At 55.6% G+C, this 19,713-nt stretch overlaps 1 protein-coding gene across 8 annotated transcripts in view; it reads left to right on the forward strand.

Moving 5' to 3' along the window:
• mtss1 (MTSS I-BAR domain containing 1) overlaps positions 1–19,510 on the forward strand; it is a 25,389-nt gene extending 5,879 nt beyond the window's left edge. The window contains exons 2-15 of one of the 8 annotated variants that reach the window (XM_057029827.1): positions 595–656; positions 4,242–4,315; positions 11,933–12,017; positions 12,093–12,184; positions 12,264–12,338; positions 12,843–13,000; positions 13,076–13,183; positions 13,390–13,487; positions 13,690–13,768; positions 14,151–14,309; positions 14,690–14,821; positions 14,894–15,044; positions 15,176–15,202; positions 16,671–19,510. In XM_057029827.1, the coding sequence (XP_056885807.1) occupies positions 595–656; positions 4,242–4,315; positions 11,933–12,017; positions 12,093–12,184; positions 12,264–12,338; positions 12,843–13,000; positions 13,076–13,183; positions 13,390–13,487; positions 13,690–13,768; positions 14,151–14,309; positions 14,690–14,821; positions 14,894–15,044; positions 15,176–15,202; positions 16,671–17,695 (2,325 nt within the window). In that variant the 3' untranslated portion in view covers positions 17,696–19,510. Of the gene's footprint in view, positions 1–594; positions 657–4,241; positions 4,316–11,932; positions 12,018–12,092; positions 12,185–12,263; positions 12,339–12,842; positions 13,001–13,075; positions 13,184–13,389; positions 13,488–13,689; positions 13,769–14,150; positions 14,310–14,689; positions 14,822–14,893; positions 15,045–15,175; positions 15,203–16,092; positions 16,120–16,670 lie in introns of all 8 variants that reach the window. The other 7 variants (XM_057029826.1, XM_057029833.1, XM_057029828.1 and 4 more) reach the window with 7 other exon arrangements.
• Positions 19,511–19,713: the final 203 nt, after the last annotated feature.

Consider the following 19,713-nt stretch of genomic DNA (forward strand, 5'->3'; position numbering starts at 1 on the left):
TAGCTTGACAACGTGCTGAGATGACATTTTTAGGCTGTAATCTCACACCAGCTCGGTGTTTGGCATGCGCCTCACTGGGATGTCAGATTAGGTTTAACACAATGGTGAAATAAAGCCCTCAAAAATAAAAAGCATTACTGCGCAGGCAGATCTGATGTTGTCCACTCTGGTTCTGCTGGTCCAAACTCGGCGTATTTCTGCACCAGGCTCGCGGGGGTGGGGGGGTTGGTTAATGGCTGGTTAAACCCGCAGCTGCTGGTCACAGATGCAACCCAAGGTCAGATCCCTCAGCCCAAAGCAGCCACACATTACATAATCAGTCAGCTGCTGCTACAGACCGCAGACGTTGACTAGTTACAAGCCCACAAAGAGGTGATTCAGCCCCAGCAAGAGCGTTTCCTGGCAGCAGACGAAAGCTGCCTTTGGTTTTTGCCTAAATTAACAGCCTCTCCGTGATAATGGCATTCCTAAATAAATGAAATGTCTCGCTGCAGTTTTGTCGTTATGATTGTCAGCTTCCAGAGAGATAACCATTGAATGCACTCATCAGGCTGACGAGCTCTCTGTAACTGTCCTCTTCTGTCTTTGTTGCAGGCCAGTTACCCCACATGGGAGGACTTTGTAACCAAAGGAGCCAAACTACAATCACATCTCAGGTAAACACACGCGTAGGGTTGTCAGTCATCCAGGTGGTAGGGGCTGGTCCAGGCGTAGGGTTGTCAGTCATCCAGGTGGTAGTGGCTGGTCCAGTCGTAGGGTTGTCAGTCATCCAGGTGGTAGTGGCTGGTCCAGGCGTAGGGTTGTCAGTCATCCAGGTGTAGGGGGCTGGTCCAGGCGTAGGTTGTCAGTCATCCAGGTGGTAGTGGCTGGTCCAGGTGTAGGGTTGTCAGTCATCCAGGTGGTAGCGGCTGGTCCGGCGTAGGGTTGTCAGTCATCCAGGTGGTAGTGGCTGGTCCAGGCGTAGGGTTGTCAGTCATCCAGGTGGTAGTGGCTGGTCCAGGCGTAGGGTTGTCAGTCATCCAGGTGGTAGTGGCTGGTCCAGGCGTAGGGTTGTCAGTCATCCAGGTGGTAGCGGCTGGTCCAGGCGTAGGGTTGTCAGTCATCCAGGTGGTAGTGGCTGGTCCAGGTGTAGGTTTGTCAGTCATCCAGGTGGTAGTGGCTGATCCAGGCGTAGGGTTGTCAGTCATCCAGGTGGTAGTGGCTGGTCCAGGCGTAGGGTGTCAGTCATCCAGGTGGTAGTGGCTGGTCCAGGCGTAGGGTTGTCAGTCATCCAGGTGGTAGTGGCTGGTCCAGGCGTAGGTTGTCAGTCATCCAGGTGGTAGTGGCTGGTCCAGGCGTAGGGTTGTCAGTCATCCAGGTGGTAGCGGCTGGTCCAGGCGTAGGGTTGTCAGTCATCCAGGTGGTAGTGGCTGGTCCAGGCGTAGGGTTTTCAGTCATCCAGGTGGTAGTGGCTGGTCCAGGCGTAGGGTTGTCAGTCATCCAGTGGTAGTGGCTGGTCCAGGCGTAGGTTGTCAGTCAACCAGTTGGTAGTGGCTGGTCCAGGCGTAGGGTTTTCAGTCATCCAGGTGGTAGTGGCTGGTCCAGGCGTAGGGTTTTCAGTCATCCAGGTGGTAGTGGCTGGTCCAGGGTAGGGTTGTCAGTCATCCAGGTGGTAGGGGCTGGTCCAGGCGTAGGGTTTTCAGTCATCCAGGTGGTAGTGGCTGGTCCAGGCGTAGGGTTGTCAGTCATCCAGGTGGTAGTGGCTGATCCAGGCGTAGGGTTGTCAGTCATCCAGGTGGTAGTGGCTGGTCCACGCGTAGGGTTGTCAGTCATCCAGGTGGTAGTGGCTGGTCCAGGCGTAGGTTTGTCAGTCATCCAGTGGTAGTGGCTGGTCCAGGCGTAGGGTTGTCAGTCATCCAGTGGTAGTGGCTGGTCCAGGCGTAGGGTTGTCAGTCAACCAGGTGGTAGGGGCTGGTCCAGGCGTAGGGTTGTCAGTCATCCAGGTGGTAGCGGCTGGTCCAGGCGTAGGGTTGTCAGTCATCCAGGTGGTAGCGGCTGGTCCAGGCGTAGGGTTGTCAGTCATCCAGGTGGTAGTGGCCTGTCCAGGCGTAGGGTTTTCAGCATTCAGTCATCCAGGTGGTAGTGGCTGGTCCAGGCGTAGGGTTGTCAGTCATCCAGGTGGTAGTGGCTGGTCCAGGCGTAGGGTTGTCATCAACCAGTTGGTAGTGGCTGGTCCAGGCGTAGGGTTTTCAGTCATCCAGTGGTAGTGGCTGGTCCAGGCGTAGGGTTTTCAGTCATCCAGGTGGTAGTGGCTGGTCCAGCGTAGGGTTGTCAGTCATCCAGGTGGTAGGGGCTGGTCCAGGCGTAGGTTTTTTTCAGTCATCCAGGTGGTAGTGGCTGGTCCAGGCGTAGGGTTGTCAGTCATTCCAGTGGGTAGTGGCTGATCCAGGCGTAGGGTTTCAGTCATCCAGGTGGTAGTGGCTGGTCCACGCGTAGGGTTGTCAGTCATCCAGGTGGTAGTGGCGGTCCATGCCCGCGTAGGGTTGTCAGTCATCCAGTGGTAGTGGCTGGTCCAGGCGTAGGGTTGTCAGTCATCCAGTGGTAGTGGCTGATCCAGGCGTAGGGTTGTCAGTCATCCAGTGGTAGTGGCTGGTCCAGGCGTAGGGTTTCAGTCATCCAGGTGGTAGCGGCTGGTCCAGGCGTAGGGTTGTCAGTCATCCAGGTGGTAGGGGCTGGTCCAGGCGTAGGGTTGTCAGTCATCCAGGTGTAGTGGCTGGTCCAGGCGTAGGGTGTCAGTCATCCAGGTGGTAGTGGCTGGTCCAGGCGTAGGGTTGTCAGTCCATCCAGGTGGTGCGGCTGGTTCCAGGCGTAGGGTTGTCAGTCATCCAGGTGGTAGTGGCTGGTCCAGGCGTAGGGTTGTCTCATCCAGGTGGTAGTGGCTGGTCCAGGCGAGGGTTGTTCAGTCATCCAGGTGGTAGTGGCTGGTCCACGCGTAGGGTTGTCAGTCATCCAGGTGGTAGTGCTGGTCCAGGCGTAGGGTTGTCAGTCATCCAGGTGGTAGTGGCTGGTCCAGGCGTAGGGTTTTCAGTCATCCAGGTGGTAGTGGCTGGTCCAGTCGTAGGGTTGTCAGTCATCCAGGTGGTAGTGGCTGGTCCAGGCTAGGGTTGTCAGTCATCCAGGTGGTAGTGGCTGGTCCAGGCGTAGGGTTGTCAGTCATCCAGTGGTAGTGGCTGGTCCAGGCGTAGGGTTTTCAGTCATCCAGGTGGTAGTGGCTGGTCCAGGCGTAGGGTTGTCAGTCATCCAGGTGGTAGTGGCTGGTCCAGGCGTAGGGTTGTCAGTCATCCAGGTGGTAGTGGCTGGTCCAGGCGTAGGGTTGTCAGTCATCCAGGTGGTAGTGGCTGGTCCAGGCGTAGGGTTGTCAGTCATCCAGGTGGTAGTGGCTGGTCCAGGCCCAGCACGGAGCCAGCTGGACAGACCTCTCCAGTCCTGACCAGCTCAACGGGCTGAAACTGGGACATCGATCATGTTGTCCTGTGGTGGCAGGAATCCAGATCCCACCAGTCCAAGGTCCCCACCAGTAAAGCTGCACACTGCTGCACTGGGACCACAGCTTGTCTTGCTCTCAGTTTAAAGCCCACCTCCTGGAACTGACACAACTGGGCTTTGTGCTTCCTCACGGAAGAACCGGAACGTCCGATCATCAGGTGCACTCTGTCCAACTGAACCAGAGTGTTTATTAACTGTTGAATAACCAGCTAATATAGTGGTGGAACTGCAGATAATTGGCTCCAGGAGCCGCGATGAAACAGCTGAAATGAACTTAATTTAAAGCTGTGCTGGAAATGGCTGCTGAACATGACTCAGTTTGATCTGTTCAAGACCAGATGTTGGCGCCTGGGACGTCTTCACACATGCGCTCTTGGTTCTCCTGCTTATTTTTCTTCAGGAAAGCTTGAGTTGTAATGGAACAAGATGTTATTTCTTTTATGGCCAAATTGCGAGGCCAGGTGGAGGGTCGACCTGCGGCGCTGCAGCTTTGGCCACGCCCCCACAGGATCAACCTGTTACACTGGTGCAGAGATGATATCAAACGGAGCTCTCTAAGGGGGAGATGGACTTCCTCCCGGTGTACCTGGGCTCTTGAAGTGGATCCAAATGCTCAGGAACCGACACCAACTCCACCTTTGACCTTATCCCACCCGGCTGCAGCTGCAGCTTTGTGTTCAGTTTAAGAACGACACTAATGCTTCCTTCTCACGCAGGACGACCATCACCATGACTGGAGCCTTCCTGGACGCCTTTCAGAAGGTGGCAGACATGGCAACAGGGACGAGAGGTACACACACACACACACACACACACACACACACACCAGGAGACGTCTATTATCGGCAGCACCTAAGAGAAAAGAGAAGGAAAGCATAATCAGTTCCAGGAGGTTCCATTTCTCTGAGTGGGCCGGACCTGGTGTCCGTTCCAACCATTTGTTTCACATTTTATCAGCGTTTGACTGGTGGAAGCTTGAAAAGAGCCGCAGCTTCTGTTGTGGCCTCGTGCTGGGGCCCTGAGGAACTAAGGGTTAGGGTTAGGTTAGGGTTAGGGTTTGGGTTAGGTTAGGGTTAGGGTTGGGTTAGAGTTAGGGTTAGAGTTAGAGTTAGGTTGGGTTAGAGTTAGGGTTGGGTTAGGGTTAGGGTTAGGGTTAGATTAGGGTTAGGGTTAGGGTTAGGTTAGGGTTAGGGTTAGGTTCGGGTTAGGTTAGGGTTCGGGTTAGGGTTAGCTTAGGTTCGTTTAGGGTTTAGGTTCGGGTTGGTTGGGTTAGGGTTCGATTAGGGTTCGCGTTAGAGTTCGGTTAGGTTAGCGTTAGGTTCGGGTTAGGTTCGGGTTCGCTTCGGTTAGGGGTTAGGTTCGGGTTCGGTTACGGGTTCGGGTTTGGGTTCGCTTAGGGTTCGATTAGGGTTCGGGTTCGAGGGTTCGGTTCGTGTTCGGTTCGGGTTCGGGTTTGGTTAGTCGGGTTCGGGTTCGCTTCGGGTTAGAGTTCGGGTTAGAGTTAGGGTTCGGTTCGGGTTCGGGTTCCTTAGAGTTCGGGTTCGGTCCGGGTTCGCGTTCGGGTTCGGTTCGGGTTTGGGTTCGCTTAGGGTTGGGTTCGATTAGAGTTCGGGTTCGGGTTCGAGTTGGGTTAGGTTCGGGTTTGGGTTCGCTTAGGTTAGGGTTCGAGTTAGGGTTCGGTTTCGGTTAGGGTTCGAGTTCGGGGTTAGGGTTCGGTTAGGGTTCGCTTCGGGTTCGGGTTCGCTTAGGTTAGGGTTAGAGTTCGTGTTGGTTCGGGGTTGGGTTCGCTTCGGTTAGGGTTCGCTTCGGGTTAGCGTTCGGGTTCGGTTAGGGTTCGCGTTAGGGTTCGGTTAGGGTTTGGGTTAGATTCGGGTTAGGGTTCGATTAGAGTTAGGGTTAGGTCAGGGTTAGAGTTAGGGTTAGGTTAGGGTTTGGGTTAGATTAGGGTTAGGTTAGGGTTAGAGGGCTAGGGTTAGGTTAGGGTTTGGGTTAGATTAGGGTTAGGGTTAGATTAGAGTTAGGGTTAGGTTAGGGTTAGAGTTAGGGTTAGGTTAGGGTTTGGGTTAGATTAGGGTTAGGTTAGGGTTTAGGGGCTAGGGTTAGGTTAGGGTTTGAGTTAGATTAGGGTTAGGTTAGGGTTAGAGTTAGGGTTAGGGTTGGGTTAGGGTAGGGTTAGAGGGTTAGAGTTAGGGTTAGGTTAGGGTTAGATTAGGGTTAGAGGGTTAGGTTAGGGTTAGAGTTAGGGTTAGGGTTAGGGTTGGAGTTAGGGTTAGCATTAGGATTAGGGTTAGGTTAGGGTTAGGGTTAGGGTTGGAGTTAGGGTTAGCATTAGGATTAGGGTTAGCATTAGGATTAGGGTTAGGTTAGGATTAGGGTTAGGTTAGGGTTAGGGTTAGCATTAGGGTTAGAGTTAGGTTAGGGTTAGGTTAGGGTTAGGGTTAGCATTAGGGTTAGAGTTAGGTTAGGGTTAGGTTAGGGTTAGAGGGTTAGGGTAAGTGTCCTCCCACCCTCACGTGTTTCAAATGGACGACACTTTATCACGGTGCCTTAAAGTCCTGCTGAAAAGAGCTTTAATCCGTTACTCATATACTTTGCTTATTGTGTATAAATAGACACGTTTACTCCATTAAACTGATACCCAGCACAATGAAGCTGTAGAGCGGAGTTCAACCAAAACCATCCAGAAAGGACCAACAATGACTCCCTGCCGTTGGGAATAGATCTGGCGTGTGTGTGTGTGTGTGTGTGTGTGGTGTGTGTGTGTGTGAGAGTGTGCTGGGGCTTGTTGAGACGGTGGCGTGCAGCTTCTGTAAGGAGGAAGCTGTGTTTTCAGGAATCCCAGCGACACAGCGTGTGTGTGCGTGTGTGTGTGTGTGTGTGTGTGCGTGTGTGTGGGCGGTGAATCACGGACACCCTCTGCTGCAGACGTGCTCCGTCAGGCTCGCTTCAGTCCTGCCGGGAGAGCGTGCACGTTGCTGCTGCGTCACCCACAGACGCGTGGGAAGGATGAAGCGGAGTTCAGGGAAGTCCACATGTCCGTTGGCTGCTCTCCGTCACGCTCGGGTCCGTCTCCCCCAGAGGGACGACCCGGCCCAGCAGCGTTTAACAACACCAGCCTGTTGTATAACTCGGTAGCCAAAGGCTACGTGCCTCTCAGGACCGGTCGGACCCGTCTGCACATTGTGAGCCGGGTGATTGGTTACCACGGTGATACCTGTGCAGATTGTTTTTAAAATAAAGAACCAGCAAGAGACAATATTTGGAGTCTTTAAACTGGCATTGTGCCCTGGTTCCTGCCCGTGGTTCTTTTCTGGGTTTGTCCACCACAAGTTCAGACCCGTTGATCAGCCTAATCCTGGATTTATCCCGACATGCCAGCAGAAAAGCCTCGAATATTCCGCGTTTCTCCGTGACCGCAACGCTCTTTTGGCGTGCTGGAAGACTGGCCCGGCTCTCCTGCGTCATATGCATCATATCGCGGATGGAGCCGTTCACGTGTTAGCGGTGCAAAGCCGTTGCAGTGGCCAGAGAGGCCAGTCATGTGACCCGCGTCAGGGTGGATCCCACATGACTGCTGACATGTGAGGATCTGTTAGCAGCAGATTCTAATATAATAGTGAGGACCGCTGATGTTTTCCTCCTCCTTTGGGATGATGTGTAAAGGCTTTCATACGACACCTCTGATATAATGATGGACCGGACCCAGAAGGGGGGTCGGCCGTGTCTCCCTGCGTTGCTCCTTTGGTCTGTTGGTGGTCGACGGAGCTTTGATGAACACACGGCCGCCTGTTTACTCATGAATCGATGCCAAACTTTGACCCTGATTGATCATCCGTCCTCCTTTCCTGTCCAACTTTGGTCCAAAGTGCATTTGTTCTACTTAAACACACACACACACACATCTTCACTGAATTACAGCTCGATACTAAATGTGGCCCAGTCAGCTGGTTTGGGAAGCAGGTCCTTCTCTGCTGACTCCTCATGACTGCTTTCCCCACCAGCCATCCAATCCTTGACGTTTTTGGCATCATGGGGTCCTCAAAGAATTCACACAAAGGCCAAATTCCCAGTCACGTGAACACACATCACAAGACTTCCCACTGGCTGCTGACTGGATGCATTAGAGACTCTCTTAGGAAATTCTTTGTGTGACTTCAGGGACCAGGGAGTTCTCTTCCCTACGCTGTCTGATCACCTGCTCAGTTCATTCACAACACGGCTGAAAAATCAAAGATAAGAATAAAATCACTGGCATTCTTCTGGGAAAGAGGCACCTTTATATGTGTGGGTGTGTGTTTTCTGTTCCACCCAATCAGGTCCAGCAGCTGGATGAACCCAAACACAACACTTAGCCGTGTTAGCGTCAGTAGTGCAGCACTAGCGGGTGGACGCTCCCTATGGGGACAGGGGACAGGGGACTAACAATAGTGCCAGATAAAAGAGGCCGAGCTGCTGCTCAGCGCTGAACCGCAACAGGTGCCAACCCAAAACAACACACATGTTCGTGTTCTCACACCAAATCTGCCTGATCTTGTCAGGTCACATTTTTCTCTCAGGTTTTGTCCATTCAGTTCTGGATTCCATTAGACACGTCAGAACACAAACGCACAAAGTGCTTACAGCAATTAGTTCCTGCCTGCAGCACACACACACGCACGCACACACACACACACACACCGTCATATACTATGTTCAAAGTCTCTTTGACAGGCCCAAATAAATAAATGTTGGCCTCATCTATCAGCTTAAACGTTGTTGTTGTTGTTGTTGTTGTTGTTGTTAAAAGATGGATTTGTGTGTCCATTTTAGAGTTTTTACAGGATCCATGGATGGATTAGGGTTGAACAGTGCAGAACAAACAAACCAGAGAATCATTGGTGTGTTTTCCCCATCACAGTCGTATTGAAAGTGGCCGGATGAGGCTGAGGGAGGGCCGGGCTGATTCCCAGTGCTTCTGAGCCCTCCTCACATGGGAGCAGGCCTCCAGGCAATAGAGGGCCCAACCAGAACAGGTGTGCAGGAATCTGAGCGCCCGGCGGCACCGGTCCAACCCAGGCTTGCAGCAGTGTCATGTGACGCGGCTCCGTGCGCGGTGCGGCGGCGTCGGGCGCCAGCTGTGTTTTATTGTCTCAGCCTTTGGCTGCCTGTGCTCCCCACCGCAGGCCTCAGATGGGCCTTTTTGGGTCGGTCTGTTCACATCGCATGTCTGAACGTGGCCGTCCAAGCTGGTCGCTGCGGCCCGGTCCTAAAAACAGGGCAAACGGACCCCCAGGAGCCGCGTGGTGCCCCCGGGGCGCCCCTCAGGTGGAGCGGCGTTGGCCTGGGCCAGCATCAGAGGCCAGGTCTCAGCGTCTGGCACATGTCCTGTTACTCTCCATCCTTGGCTTCATAAGCCACACGGCTGATGTTTTGACCTTTGACCTTTAGCAATGAGTAAGAGGATCAAACGACGGTCTCCGGCGACATGGAGCCATTCATGTTCGAGTAGGTTGCGCAACAGCCTTTGATCATCACGTCAGCGTTCATCGGCGCTTCTGTCCCAGACGAGCCCTCAGCCAGGACAGGGAGGGGCAGGGAAATCAGGCAAACACACCTCGCCACACCTTGATCGCTTCACCCACGCACTCTGCACCTGCACGTGCACGTGCACACGCCAGCGCTCATGTCTGCGCTCGTCTACCCAGCGCTCTGCTCACACTCGTGCATCGGGGGCCAAGAATGGCTGTTTTGGCTGTGATCGGCCACCAAAGGGAAAGAAGAGAGGGAAGAGAGGGAAGAGAAAGCAAACTGGGATGGATGGAGGGAGGGAGAGATGGAGGGGGAGATAGAGGGGAGATAGAGGAGGAGATAGAGATCCAACGGTGCTTCCTGCCCCCCCCAGATCAGAACCATGCCGCCGGCCTTTATGGCCTGTGTGTTTATACAGAGAAACGCTCAGCGGTGACTCAGGCTCAGACGCCAACGACACCAGGAGAGTCGCCGTTGACGCCGGGCTGTTGCCATGGCGACCGCCCCTTAAACAAAGTAGATCAGATGAAACGTGTCTAGCTAGGATCACCCTCTTCAGTCCTGTTCTTGAGGCTCTTCCTGCTTTAGGATTCATTTATAAGGTGTTAATAAGGGTTTGGATGAATTCTGTAACAAACCTTATTTCACCATGGGCGGTGAGTAAGGTGCCAATAGTGTGTTGCTCATGCACGCACACACTATTGTTGCATTACAACACTGGTCATGAGGTCTTAATCGTGTTACAGTTCTTGGATGCAACTTTATTAGCCACTAATCTCTCCCTCCCCCCCCCCCCCCCCCCCCCCCTCCCTCCCTCCCTCCCTCCCACGCACACACACACACACACACCACACACACACACACGCACACACACCGTCATATACTACGTTCAAAGTCTCTTTGACAGGCCCAAATAAATAAATGTTGGCCTCATCTATCAGCTTAAACGTTGTTGTTGTTGTTGTTGTTGTTGTTGTTGTTAAAAGATGGATTTGTGTGTCCATTTTAGAGTTTTTACAGGATCCATGGATGGATTAGGGTTGAACAGTGCAGAACAAACAAACCAGAGAATCATTGGTGTGTTTTCCCCATCACAGTCGTATTGAAAGTGGCCGGATGAGGCTGAGGGAGGGCCGGGCTGATTCCCAGTGCTTCTGAGCCCTCCTCACATGGGAGCAGGCCTCCAGGCAATAGAGGGCCCAACCAGAACAGGTGTGCAGGAATCTGAGCGCCCGGCGGCACCGGTCCAACCCAGGCTTGCAGCAGTGTCATGTGACGCGGCTCCGTGCGCGGTGCGGCGGCGTCGGGCGCCAGCTGTGTTTTATTGTCTCAGCCTTTGGCTGCCTGTGCTCCCCACCGCAGGCCTCAGATGGGCCTTTTTGGGTCGGTCTGTTCACATCGCATGTCTGAACGTGGCCGTCCAAGCTGGTCGCTGCGGCCCGGTCCTAAAAACAGGGCAAACGGACCCCCAGGAGCCGCGTGGTGCCCCCGGGGCGCCCCTCAGGTGGAGCGGCGTTGGCCTGGGCCAGCATCAGAGGCCAGGTCTCAGCGTCTGGCACATGTCCTGTTACTCTCCATCCTTGGCTTCATAAGCCACACGGCTGATGTTTTGACCTTTGACCTTTAGCAATGAGTAAGAGGATCAAACGACGGTCTCCGGCGACATGGAGCCATTCATGTTCGAGGAGGTTGCGCAACAGCCTTTGATCATCACGTCAGCGTTCATCGGCGCTTCTGTCCCAGACGAGCCCTCAGCCAGGACAGGGAGGGGCAGGGAAATCAGGCAAACACACCTCGCCACACCTTGATCGCTTCACCCACGCACTCTGCACCTGCACGTGCACGTGCACACGCCAGCGCTCATGTCTGCGCTCGTCTACCCAGCGCTCTGCTCACACTCGTGCATCGGGGGCCAAGAATGGCTGTTTTGGCTGTGATCGGCCACCAAAGGGAAAGAAGAGAGGGAAGAGAGGGAAGAGAAAGAGCAAACTGGGATGGATGGAGGGAGGGAGAGATGGAGGGGGAGATAGAGGGGAGATAGAGGAGGAGATAGAGATCCAACGGTGCTTCCTGCCCCCCCCAGATCAGAACCATGCCGCCGGCCTTTATGGCCTGTGTGTTTATACAGAGAAACGCTCAGCGGTGACTCAGGCTCAGACGCCAACGACACCAGGAGAGTCGCCGTTGACGCCGGGCTGTTGCCATGGCGACCGCCCCTTAAACAAAGTAGATCAGATGAAACGTGTCTAGCTAGGATCACCCTCTTCAGTCCTGTTCTTGAGGCTCTTCCTGCTTTAGGATTCATTTATAAGGTGTTAATAAGGGTTTGGATGAATTCTGTAACAAACCTTATTTCACCATGGGCGGTGAGTAAGGTGCCAATAGTGTGTTGCTCATGCACGCACACACTATTGTTGCATTACAACACTGGTCATGAGGTCTTAATCGTGTTACAGTTCTTGGATGCAACTTTATTAGCCACTAATCTCTCCCTCCCCCCCCTCCCCCCCCTCCCTCCCTCCCTCCCTCCCTCCCACGCGCACACACACACACACACACACACACACACACACACACACCTCCACAGCCTACTGCTTGCCTCAAATGTTCCACTGTAACTGCTTGTGGCCTCGAGATCAGACATTTTCTCTCAGAGATGTGCTCGTCTTTTTAAATCGACGTTACTGGCTACGATGGCTCGCCCCGTTTCCCTGGACCCCGCCCAGCCGGGTCCCCTGGACCCCGCCCAGCCGGTCCCCTGGACCCCGACGGCCGGGTCCCCTGGACCCCGACCGGGGTTTGTAGCCCCGCTCTGAGGGTTTGAGCCGGAGGTGTCGCCACCCCTCCCCCACCAGACCAGTCACCCGGTATCTGCTTTGCTCCCGCCTGTGTCTTCCAGGCGCCACCAAGGACATCGGCTCGGCATTGACCAGGATGTGCATGAGACACCGCAGCATCGAGTCCAAGCTGAAGCTGTTCACCACGTAAGACACGCTTGGCTTTGGGGGGAGACGGCGTGCTGTTCTGAGGGCTCAACGCTCTCCCTTTGTCTTGCCCAGGGCCCTTTCAGAGAGCCTCATCACCCCTCTGGAGTTGAAGATGGAGGAGTGGAAGAAAGGGGCCGGTCAGCTGGACAAGGACCACGCCAAAGGTACGCCGGCGGGCCACGTGCGCAGACACGTGCGCGTGGCCTCCTGCTCACGCTGTGCTTTCTTGTCCTTGTTTATCAGAGTACAAAAAGGCCAGAGCGGACATCAAGAAGAAGTCTTCAGACACCATCAAACTGCAGAAGAAGGTGAAAAAAGGTAAGAGCACCTACCTCCGCCTGACCCGTTTGGGTTCCTTTGACTCCCTCAGAACCTGGGGCATTCCCAGCCAGGGTCCTGGCTCTTTGAGAAGATGCCACATGTTGAGCTGCACCAGCTTAGCGTCCTGTTCCCCGTCTAATAACTCAATAATAATATGAGATTTCCCCTTCTTCATCTCCATTTCTGGGTCATTCTTCAGCCATCTTGATCACTAAGTGCAGACACATAGAGAAGCGCTGAAATGGTGAATTTATCCAAATCATTAATTATCTCCGTCACCCAGCCACCAACACCCGTGTGATGTGAGTGATCGGACCCCTGTAAAGCCGGGTTCGGTCGTGTAGTGCCGCCTGCTGGTGACACCTGGGTGGTGCAGCACCTTCTGTCCAGGCTGGTTCTTCCACATGGGGTCGGCGGCTGTTCCCTTTTAGCTTCGCCTTGTTTGTTTCCTGCGACGTGGTTTATTCCGGCTCGTTTCCTGATGGATTCGCCCTCCTCTAGGGAAGGACCAAGCTCGGGGCCAGCTGGACAGCGCACTGCAGGACGTCAACGTGCGCTACGCCGTCCTGGAGGAGACGGAGAAGCGGGCGGTGTGCAGGGCGCTGGTGGAGGAGCGGGCGCGCTACTGCAGCTTCGTGAGCATGCTGAAGCCCGTGCTGGTCGGTGCCGCTCGCACGGCCTCCTCCGGCCCACGCTCGGCCAGGAACCTCACCTTCTCCGTCCCATGTGTGCAGGACCATGAGATCAACATGCTGGGGGAGGTCACCCACCTGCAGACCATCCTGGAAGATCTGATCCACCTGACGGCCGAGCCCAATAAACTCCCAGCAGCCAGCGAACAGGTAGGAACCTTCATCATCATCATCTTCTTCATGATGTCATCGAGGTTTCTGCTCACGGAGATCATCACAGTCAGGATTTGTTGGGTCACATGACACTTTCTTTCCTCCGGATGCAACATCTAGAGCGTCCTGATAGTAGTGCTGATTCTCAGTATGTGCACGAGGGCGTGCGCGGGTTGATGTTCTGATGTTCTGATGTGTCCAAGGTCATTTTGGACCTCAAAGGCTCTGAGTTTAACTACACCTACCAGACCCCTCCTGCATCTCCGAGCAGCACGCTGTCCAGGAAGAGCAGCATCAGCAGGTGAGCAGCAGCACCCACGTGCACACGGAACAGGAGGTCCCCGTGAGGGGGCTCGTTAGGACGCGCGCGTCCAAGTCCGGCCCACTTCCTGACGTCCAGTACGGCGCTGTACGGAGGGGTGGTGGCGCCAGCACGTGTGAAGCGTCTGTGGCGCCGCTCCACAGGTGTCTGTTGTGTTTAATGCCAGGCTCTGTGTCGTCCCCAGCTACCAGTCGGGGTCGGTGAGACACGTCCCCTCCTTGGACTCCATCGGCTGCACCGTGGACGGGTTTCATCTCCAGGTAAAAGCTTTGGAACGGTTTCAGAAGCTGCTTTACATTCGCTTTCTTCTCAGAACCGTCCGGCCTTCCTGTAATCTCTCTGCTGGTTTATTTCCTTTGGCTTGTTTTGGCATATTGACCGTTTGGCAGATTTTACAGGGCCAGAAAGCTAAAATTCCCATCCTTTGGAATGACAGTGAAGGCAACGCTGTAGATGAAACACATGCTAACTGCTCATATCTTCTTTGAGAATGATGCTAGCGACGCAGCGCTTGCTTGGATGTTGCCTCCTCACTAGGAGCCACTCGTGGCGTGGCACGCACGCCCCGGCACGCACGCCCCTGCACGCACGCCCCTGCCCCCCGGCGCTCTGACCAGACTGGCTCTAACCTTTCCTGTGTAGCCCCCCTCGCTCCCCAGCCGCCCTGAGGAAACCCGCCGCTCCCTCAGCGAAGGCAACTCCCCTGCTCGCCTCGGTCACCACGGTCACCACGGTTACGCCGCTGGCCGCGGCCACCGCCCCCCGGCGGGTCGCCGCGGTAACCGCAGGGCACCGATCGCTGTGAGAAATGGAATCAAATCCCACCTTTCCCATTCCATCCCAATGTCGTGTGTTGACGTCTGTGGAGAGCGCTCAGGCTTGTTGTGTCCTAGCACCAGAGGTGTGAGCGTCCGCTGTCCCTGTGTCCTGCGTCCCCTGTCCCTGTGTGTCCCCTGGCCTGTCCCTGTCCCTGTCCCTGTCCCTGTCCCTGTCCCTGTCCCTGTGTGTTGGAGCCCATCAGGATGTCCGTACTGTCAGCACCCCCGTTGCTGTGGATCATCTCTCCTGTGTGTTGCTTCATGGTGGCGTCAGTGACGTGGACCTCGCGTAGCCGCTGGACCCTCGCTGGCTCCCGAGAGATCCGATGACTTTAACTTCCTAATACTCCCTCTTTATCGCAGGATGGCGCCAACCCCGTCAGTCAGCTGGCATCGGGGGGCATGGGTGAGACGGAGAACGGGCTGTCTGCCCCCCCGCTCAGTGCTTACGTCCACCATGGGGACAGACTCCGAGCCATGTCCACGTCTGGGAAGGTGAGTGCCTTCATCTGTGGACTCTGCAGACTGTTCTGGGACTACAGGTGTGCTGGTTCCCCCTCTGCTCAGGCGGGTGCGGCCCAGGACCAGCTGACCCTGTCTCTGGCGGCGCTGAGCTCGGACGCTTCCAGGAGCAGCAGAGATTCTCTGCACTGCTCCAGCGGCTACAGCACCCAGACCACCACCCCGTCCTGCTCGGAGGACACCATACACTCGCACGGTAGGACCTCTGCTCCCCCCCCCTCCCTCCCTCCCTCCCTCCCCCCTCTCCCTCCCTCTCCCCCCCTCTCTCTTTTCTCTCCCCCCCCCCTCGGCTAATCTGGTAAATGTCCTTGCTTCCTTCTCTTCCAGTGGTAAAGAGAGAACCTTCCCTCTATGGTAGGTCTCTGACTACCCGTCTCTTTGTGCTTCTCCAGCCTCCTGCTTGCTAAGAAAACCCCTTAAAGTGCATGTGGACTCGTCCCACACACTTGTCCCACACACTCGTCCCACACACTCGTCCCACACACTCGTCCCACACACTTGTCCCACACACTTGTCCCACACACTTGTCCCACACACTCGTCCCACACACTCGTCCCACACATCGTTTCCTGCCCCTTTGGTTTCCAAATAAACGCAGAGTTTGGAAGTGTTAACCACCGCTGGCTGGGCTGTTAAAGCAGAGAGATTTAGATCCCCAGCAGACCTGCTGACACGTTCTGGTAGCTCCTCTGTTCTCTCCCCCCTCTCCCCCCCTCTCTCTTTTCTCTCCCCCCCCCCTCGGCTAATCTGGTAAATGTCCTTGCTTCCTTCTCTTCCAGTGGTAAAGAGAGAACCTTCCCTCTATGGTAGGTCTCTGACTACCCGTCTCTTTGTGCTTCTCCAGCCTCCTGCTTGCTAAGAAAACCCCTTAAAGTGCATGTGGACTCGTCCCACACACTTGTCCCACACACTCGTCCCACACACTCGTCCCACACACTCGTCCCACACACTTGTCCCACACACTTGTCCCACACACTTGTCCCACACACTCGTCCCACACACTCGTCCCACACACTCGTCCCACACATCCTTTCCTGCCCCTTTGGTTTCCAAATAAACGCAGAGTTTGGAAGTGTTAACCACCGCTGGCTGGGCTGTTAAAGCAGAGAGATTTAGATCCCCAGCAGACCTGCTGACACGTTCTGGTAGCTCCTCTGTTCTCTCCCCCCTCTCCCCCCCTCTCTCTTTTCTCTCCCCCCCCCCTCGGCTAATCTGGTAAATGTCCTTGCTTCCTTCTCTTCCAGTGGTAAAGAGAGAACCTTCCCTCTATGGTAGGTCTCTGACTACCCGTCTCTTTGTGCTTCTCCAGCCTCCTGCTTGCTAAAAACCCCTTAAAGTGCATGTCCCACACACTCGTCCCACACACTCGTCCCACACACTCGTCCCACACACTCGTCCCACACACTCGTCCCACACACTCGTCCCACACACTCGTCCCACACATCCTTTCCTGCCCCTTTGGTTTCCAAATAAACGCAGAGTTGGGAAGTGTTAACCACCGCTGTAGTGATTCATGTACACACTGGCTGGGCTGTTAAAGCAGAGAGATTTAGATCCCCAGCAGACCTGCTGACACGTTCTGGTAGCTTCTCTGTTCTCTCCCCCCTCTCTCTCTCTCTCCCCCCTCCCTCTCTCTCTCTCTCCCCCCCCTCTGTTAATGAGTTTTAGATCCCCAAATTGCTGCCTGTTTTTTCTTCTTTGTTTCCAAGGTGCTAAAGTTGTTTAGTAGCATGTGGGATGTTTTAGTCAGACCTGTTAAAGGTGCGTCAGGATACACAAATACCACTAATGCCACCATCTCCCCCCTCTCCCCCCCCTCTAGCCGACTATGAGTCCATCTCTCTCCACGGAGATGTGGACTCCCTCCATCACCTCTCTCACGGCACCAACTTTGACAAATCCTCCACCATCCCGCGGAACTCCGACCTGAGTCTCCAGTTCAGGAAGTTGGCCCAGTCCAAGCGGCCCACCTCCACCGTCAGCCTGCTGGCCGAGCCCGACGCCGCGGGCCGACCCGGACACCAGCTGCCGTCCCACACGGCCACAATCAGGCGCAAACCCTCCTCCAAGCCGGCGTACCGCAGGGGGACCATCAGCGGGGGGGTCCCCATCCCCATCTCCACCCCCCAGATTCCCCGCGGCAGCGAGGAGAACGTCTTCATAGCGCCCTCTGCTGGAGGACCGGGGGGCTTGGGTTACAGTAAACTCTGCACCTCCACCCAGAGCCTCAGTGCCTTGGGTCCCTGCTCCTCCCCGTACTACCAGCTCATCCCCGGCCACATGCCCATCCCTGTTGCCGTGCCCACCGTCCCCCCCCAGCCAGCGGAGGAGAGCAGCATAAAATACCAGCAGATCAACTCCAGGAGTCAGCAGCTCCAGCAGCACAGAGCGCTGCAGCAGCAGCAGCAGCAGCTGCAGGTGAACCCCCCCGTGCAGCAGTACGGCCTGAACCCCCACCCCCACCCCCACCAGAGCCAGAGCCAGTACCAGAGCCAGAGCCAGAGCCAGAGCCAGAGCCAGAGCCAGAGCCAGTACCAGCTGCCCCTGAGCCAGCAGCAGAAGCAGAAGCTGTTCCAGCAGCAGCAGCAGGCTCAGCTCCAGGTCTTGGTGTCCGCGGGAGACTCCTCCACCAGCGGGGGCCTCGGTGCTCCTCCTCGGCCCCGGGCCCCCTCATCCTCCACTGGGGGCCTGGAGCCAACGAGCCAGACGGGGGGAGGAGGAGGAGGAGGAGGAGGAGGAGGAGGAGGAGGAGGTCTGCTGTCACAGATCAGAAGCATTAAACTCAAACGAACCACCACCGACGACCGCTCTGCCCCCCTCCTGCCCAGCCCCCCCGCCCCCAAGTGACCGGGCTGGGACGCTCTGCCCCCCTCCTGCCCAGCCCCCCCCCCCCCGCCCCCCAGTGGCCGGGCTGGGACGCTCTTAGTTGCCTCTAAAGTCGGAGAGTTCTCCTTGATTGCAAGTAGTTGCCTTTATTGCTGGAACGCCACGTGTGTCTTATTATTTTTTTTAGTTTTACTTCCTGTTAAGATTTATCTCTGTTTTAAGTATTTCACACATGCTGTCATTTCCCGTTGCTGCGGCAACAGTCTCCTGCCCCCCCCATTGGTTGTCCCGTCTGACCCAGGCAACTTTGTAAATAGTTGCTCCTCCTCCCTGAGAAAGCTTTAGCGTGTGGGCTCCTTCACCCTTTGCTCCTCTCTGGGTCGTTTGGGGGTCGCGCTTTGGTTCGTCCAGGCTGAGCCGTGGCGTGGGGGGGGGGGGGGGGGGGCGGTGCTGGGGTGTGTTGGACCAGTACCAGCTTTAAAACAGCCACAGCTCCTCCCGACTCCTGAGGCTCTCAATAAGCTCTGGGTGCACTTGGGGTGATGATGATGGGCGATGGAGGTCAGCTCAGGGCCCCCCCGGGGGCTTCAGCCCACCCCTGTAGTGCAGATGTTCGGCCATGTTGCCCCTGAGCTGATCGGCCTCTCCCGCTACACAACCCAGCCTTTCCCATCCGGAGTGCGTTTGGATCCTCGATCCAGAGGGGGGGGGGGGAGCCGGTGGACGGGGGCCCAACGGGGCGTCAGGGTGGAGCTTCTGCAGGAGGGGCCTTGACCTTAGCGGGGAGCAGGACCAGGACCAGCCCCTTCAGGTCCAGGAGGGTGGAGGTTTGCTCAGGGGCACGTGATCAGAGTGCAGGACTAGAAGCCACATTTGCTTTAACTATTTAAGTATTTATCTCCAGACGTTGGGTGGGCTCCAGTAGCTGGTTCTAGTTGGGATCTCCAGACGTTGGTTGGGCTCCAGTAGCTGGTTCTAGTTGGGATCTCCAGACGTGGTTGGGCTCCAGTAGCTGGTTCTAGTTGGGATCTCCAGACGTTGGTTGGGCTCCAGTAGCTGGTTCTAGTTGGGATCTCCAGACGTTGGTTGGGCTCCAGTAGCTGGTTCTAGTTGGGATCTCCAGACGTTGGTTGGGCTCCAGTAGCTGGTTCTAGTTGGGATCTCCAGACGTTGGTTGGGCTCCAGTAGCTGGTTCTAGTTGGGATCTCCAGACGTTGGTGGGCTCCAGTAGCTGGTTCTAGTTGGGATCTCCAGACGTTGGTTGGGCTCCAGTAGCTGGTTCTAGTTGGATCTCCAGACGTTGGTTGGGCTCCAGTAGCTGGTTCTAGTTGGGATCTCCAGACGTTGGTTGGGCTCCAGTAGCTGGTTCTAGTTGGGATCTCCTGACGTTGGGTGGGCTCCAGTAGCTGGTTCTAGTTGGGATCTCCAGACGTTGGGTGGGCTCCAGTAGCTGGTTCTAGTTGGGATCTCCAGACGTTGGGTGGGCTCCAGTAGCTGGTTCTAGTTGGGATCTCCAGACGTTGGGTGGGCTCCAGTAGCTGGTTCTAGTTGGGATCCTCTTCCAAAATCCTGAGAATGCTCCAGATGTCCTTTAAATCTCCTGCTTTTGTGCTTGTTCGGAACAAACCTGCTCTTATTGTGATAGTGAGCAGGACGTGGAACCACGCTCAGAGTCCCCCCTCAGGAGGAAGATCTCTTACCTCCAAAGGTTGCTGGTTCAATCCCCCGTCGGGGCAGATCCGCAGCTGTTGCCCCGCTTGGCTCACTTCCCTTCCAGAGCTTTGATGACGTGATTTTTGGAATTGTGCTTGAAATAAACGGCTTCTATGTTTCCCACCACTGTCTCGATGGATCTAAGGTTTGCTGTTGCTCTGCTGTGGGGGGGCTTTAATCTCAGGATGTCTGTGTTGGGGGGGGGGCTTTAATCTCAGGATGTCTGTGTTGGGGGGGTGCTGAGCAGGGTTCTCTGGTACTTTTGACGGGCCGACCCTCCCAGTCTGCCCAGCACCCTGCAGCTGTATGTCCTCTATATAAACGTG

Source organism: Takifugu flavidus, chromosome 4, assembly GCF_003711565.1.
Source record: "Takifugu flavidus isolate HTHZ2018 chromosome 4, ASM371156v2, whole genome shotgun sequence".
Taxonomy (NCBI): domain Eukaryota; kingdom Metazoa; phylum Chordata; class Actinopteri; order Tetraodontiformes; family Tetraodontidae; genus Takifugu; species Takifugu flavidus.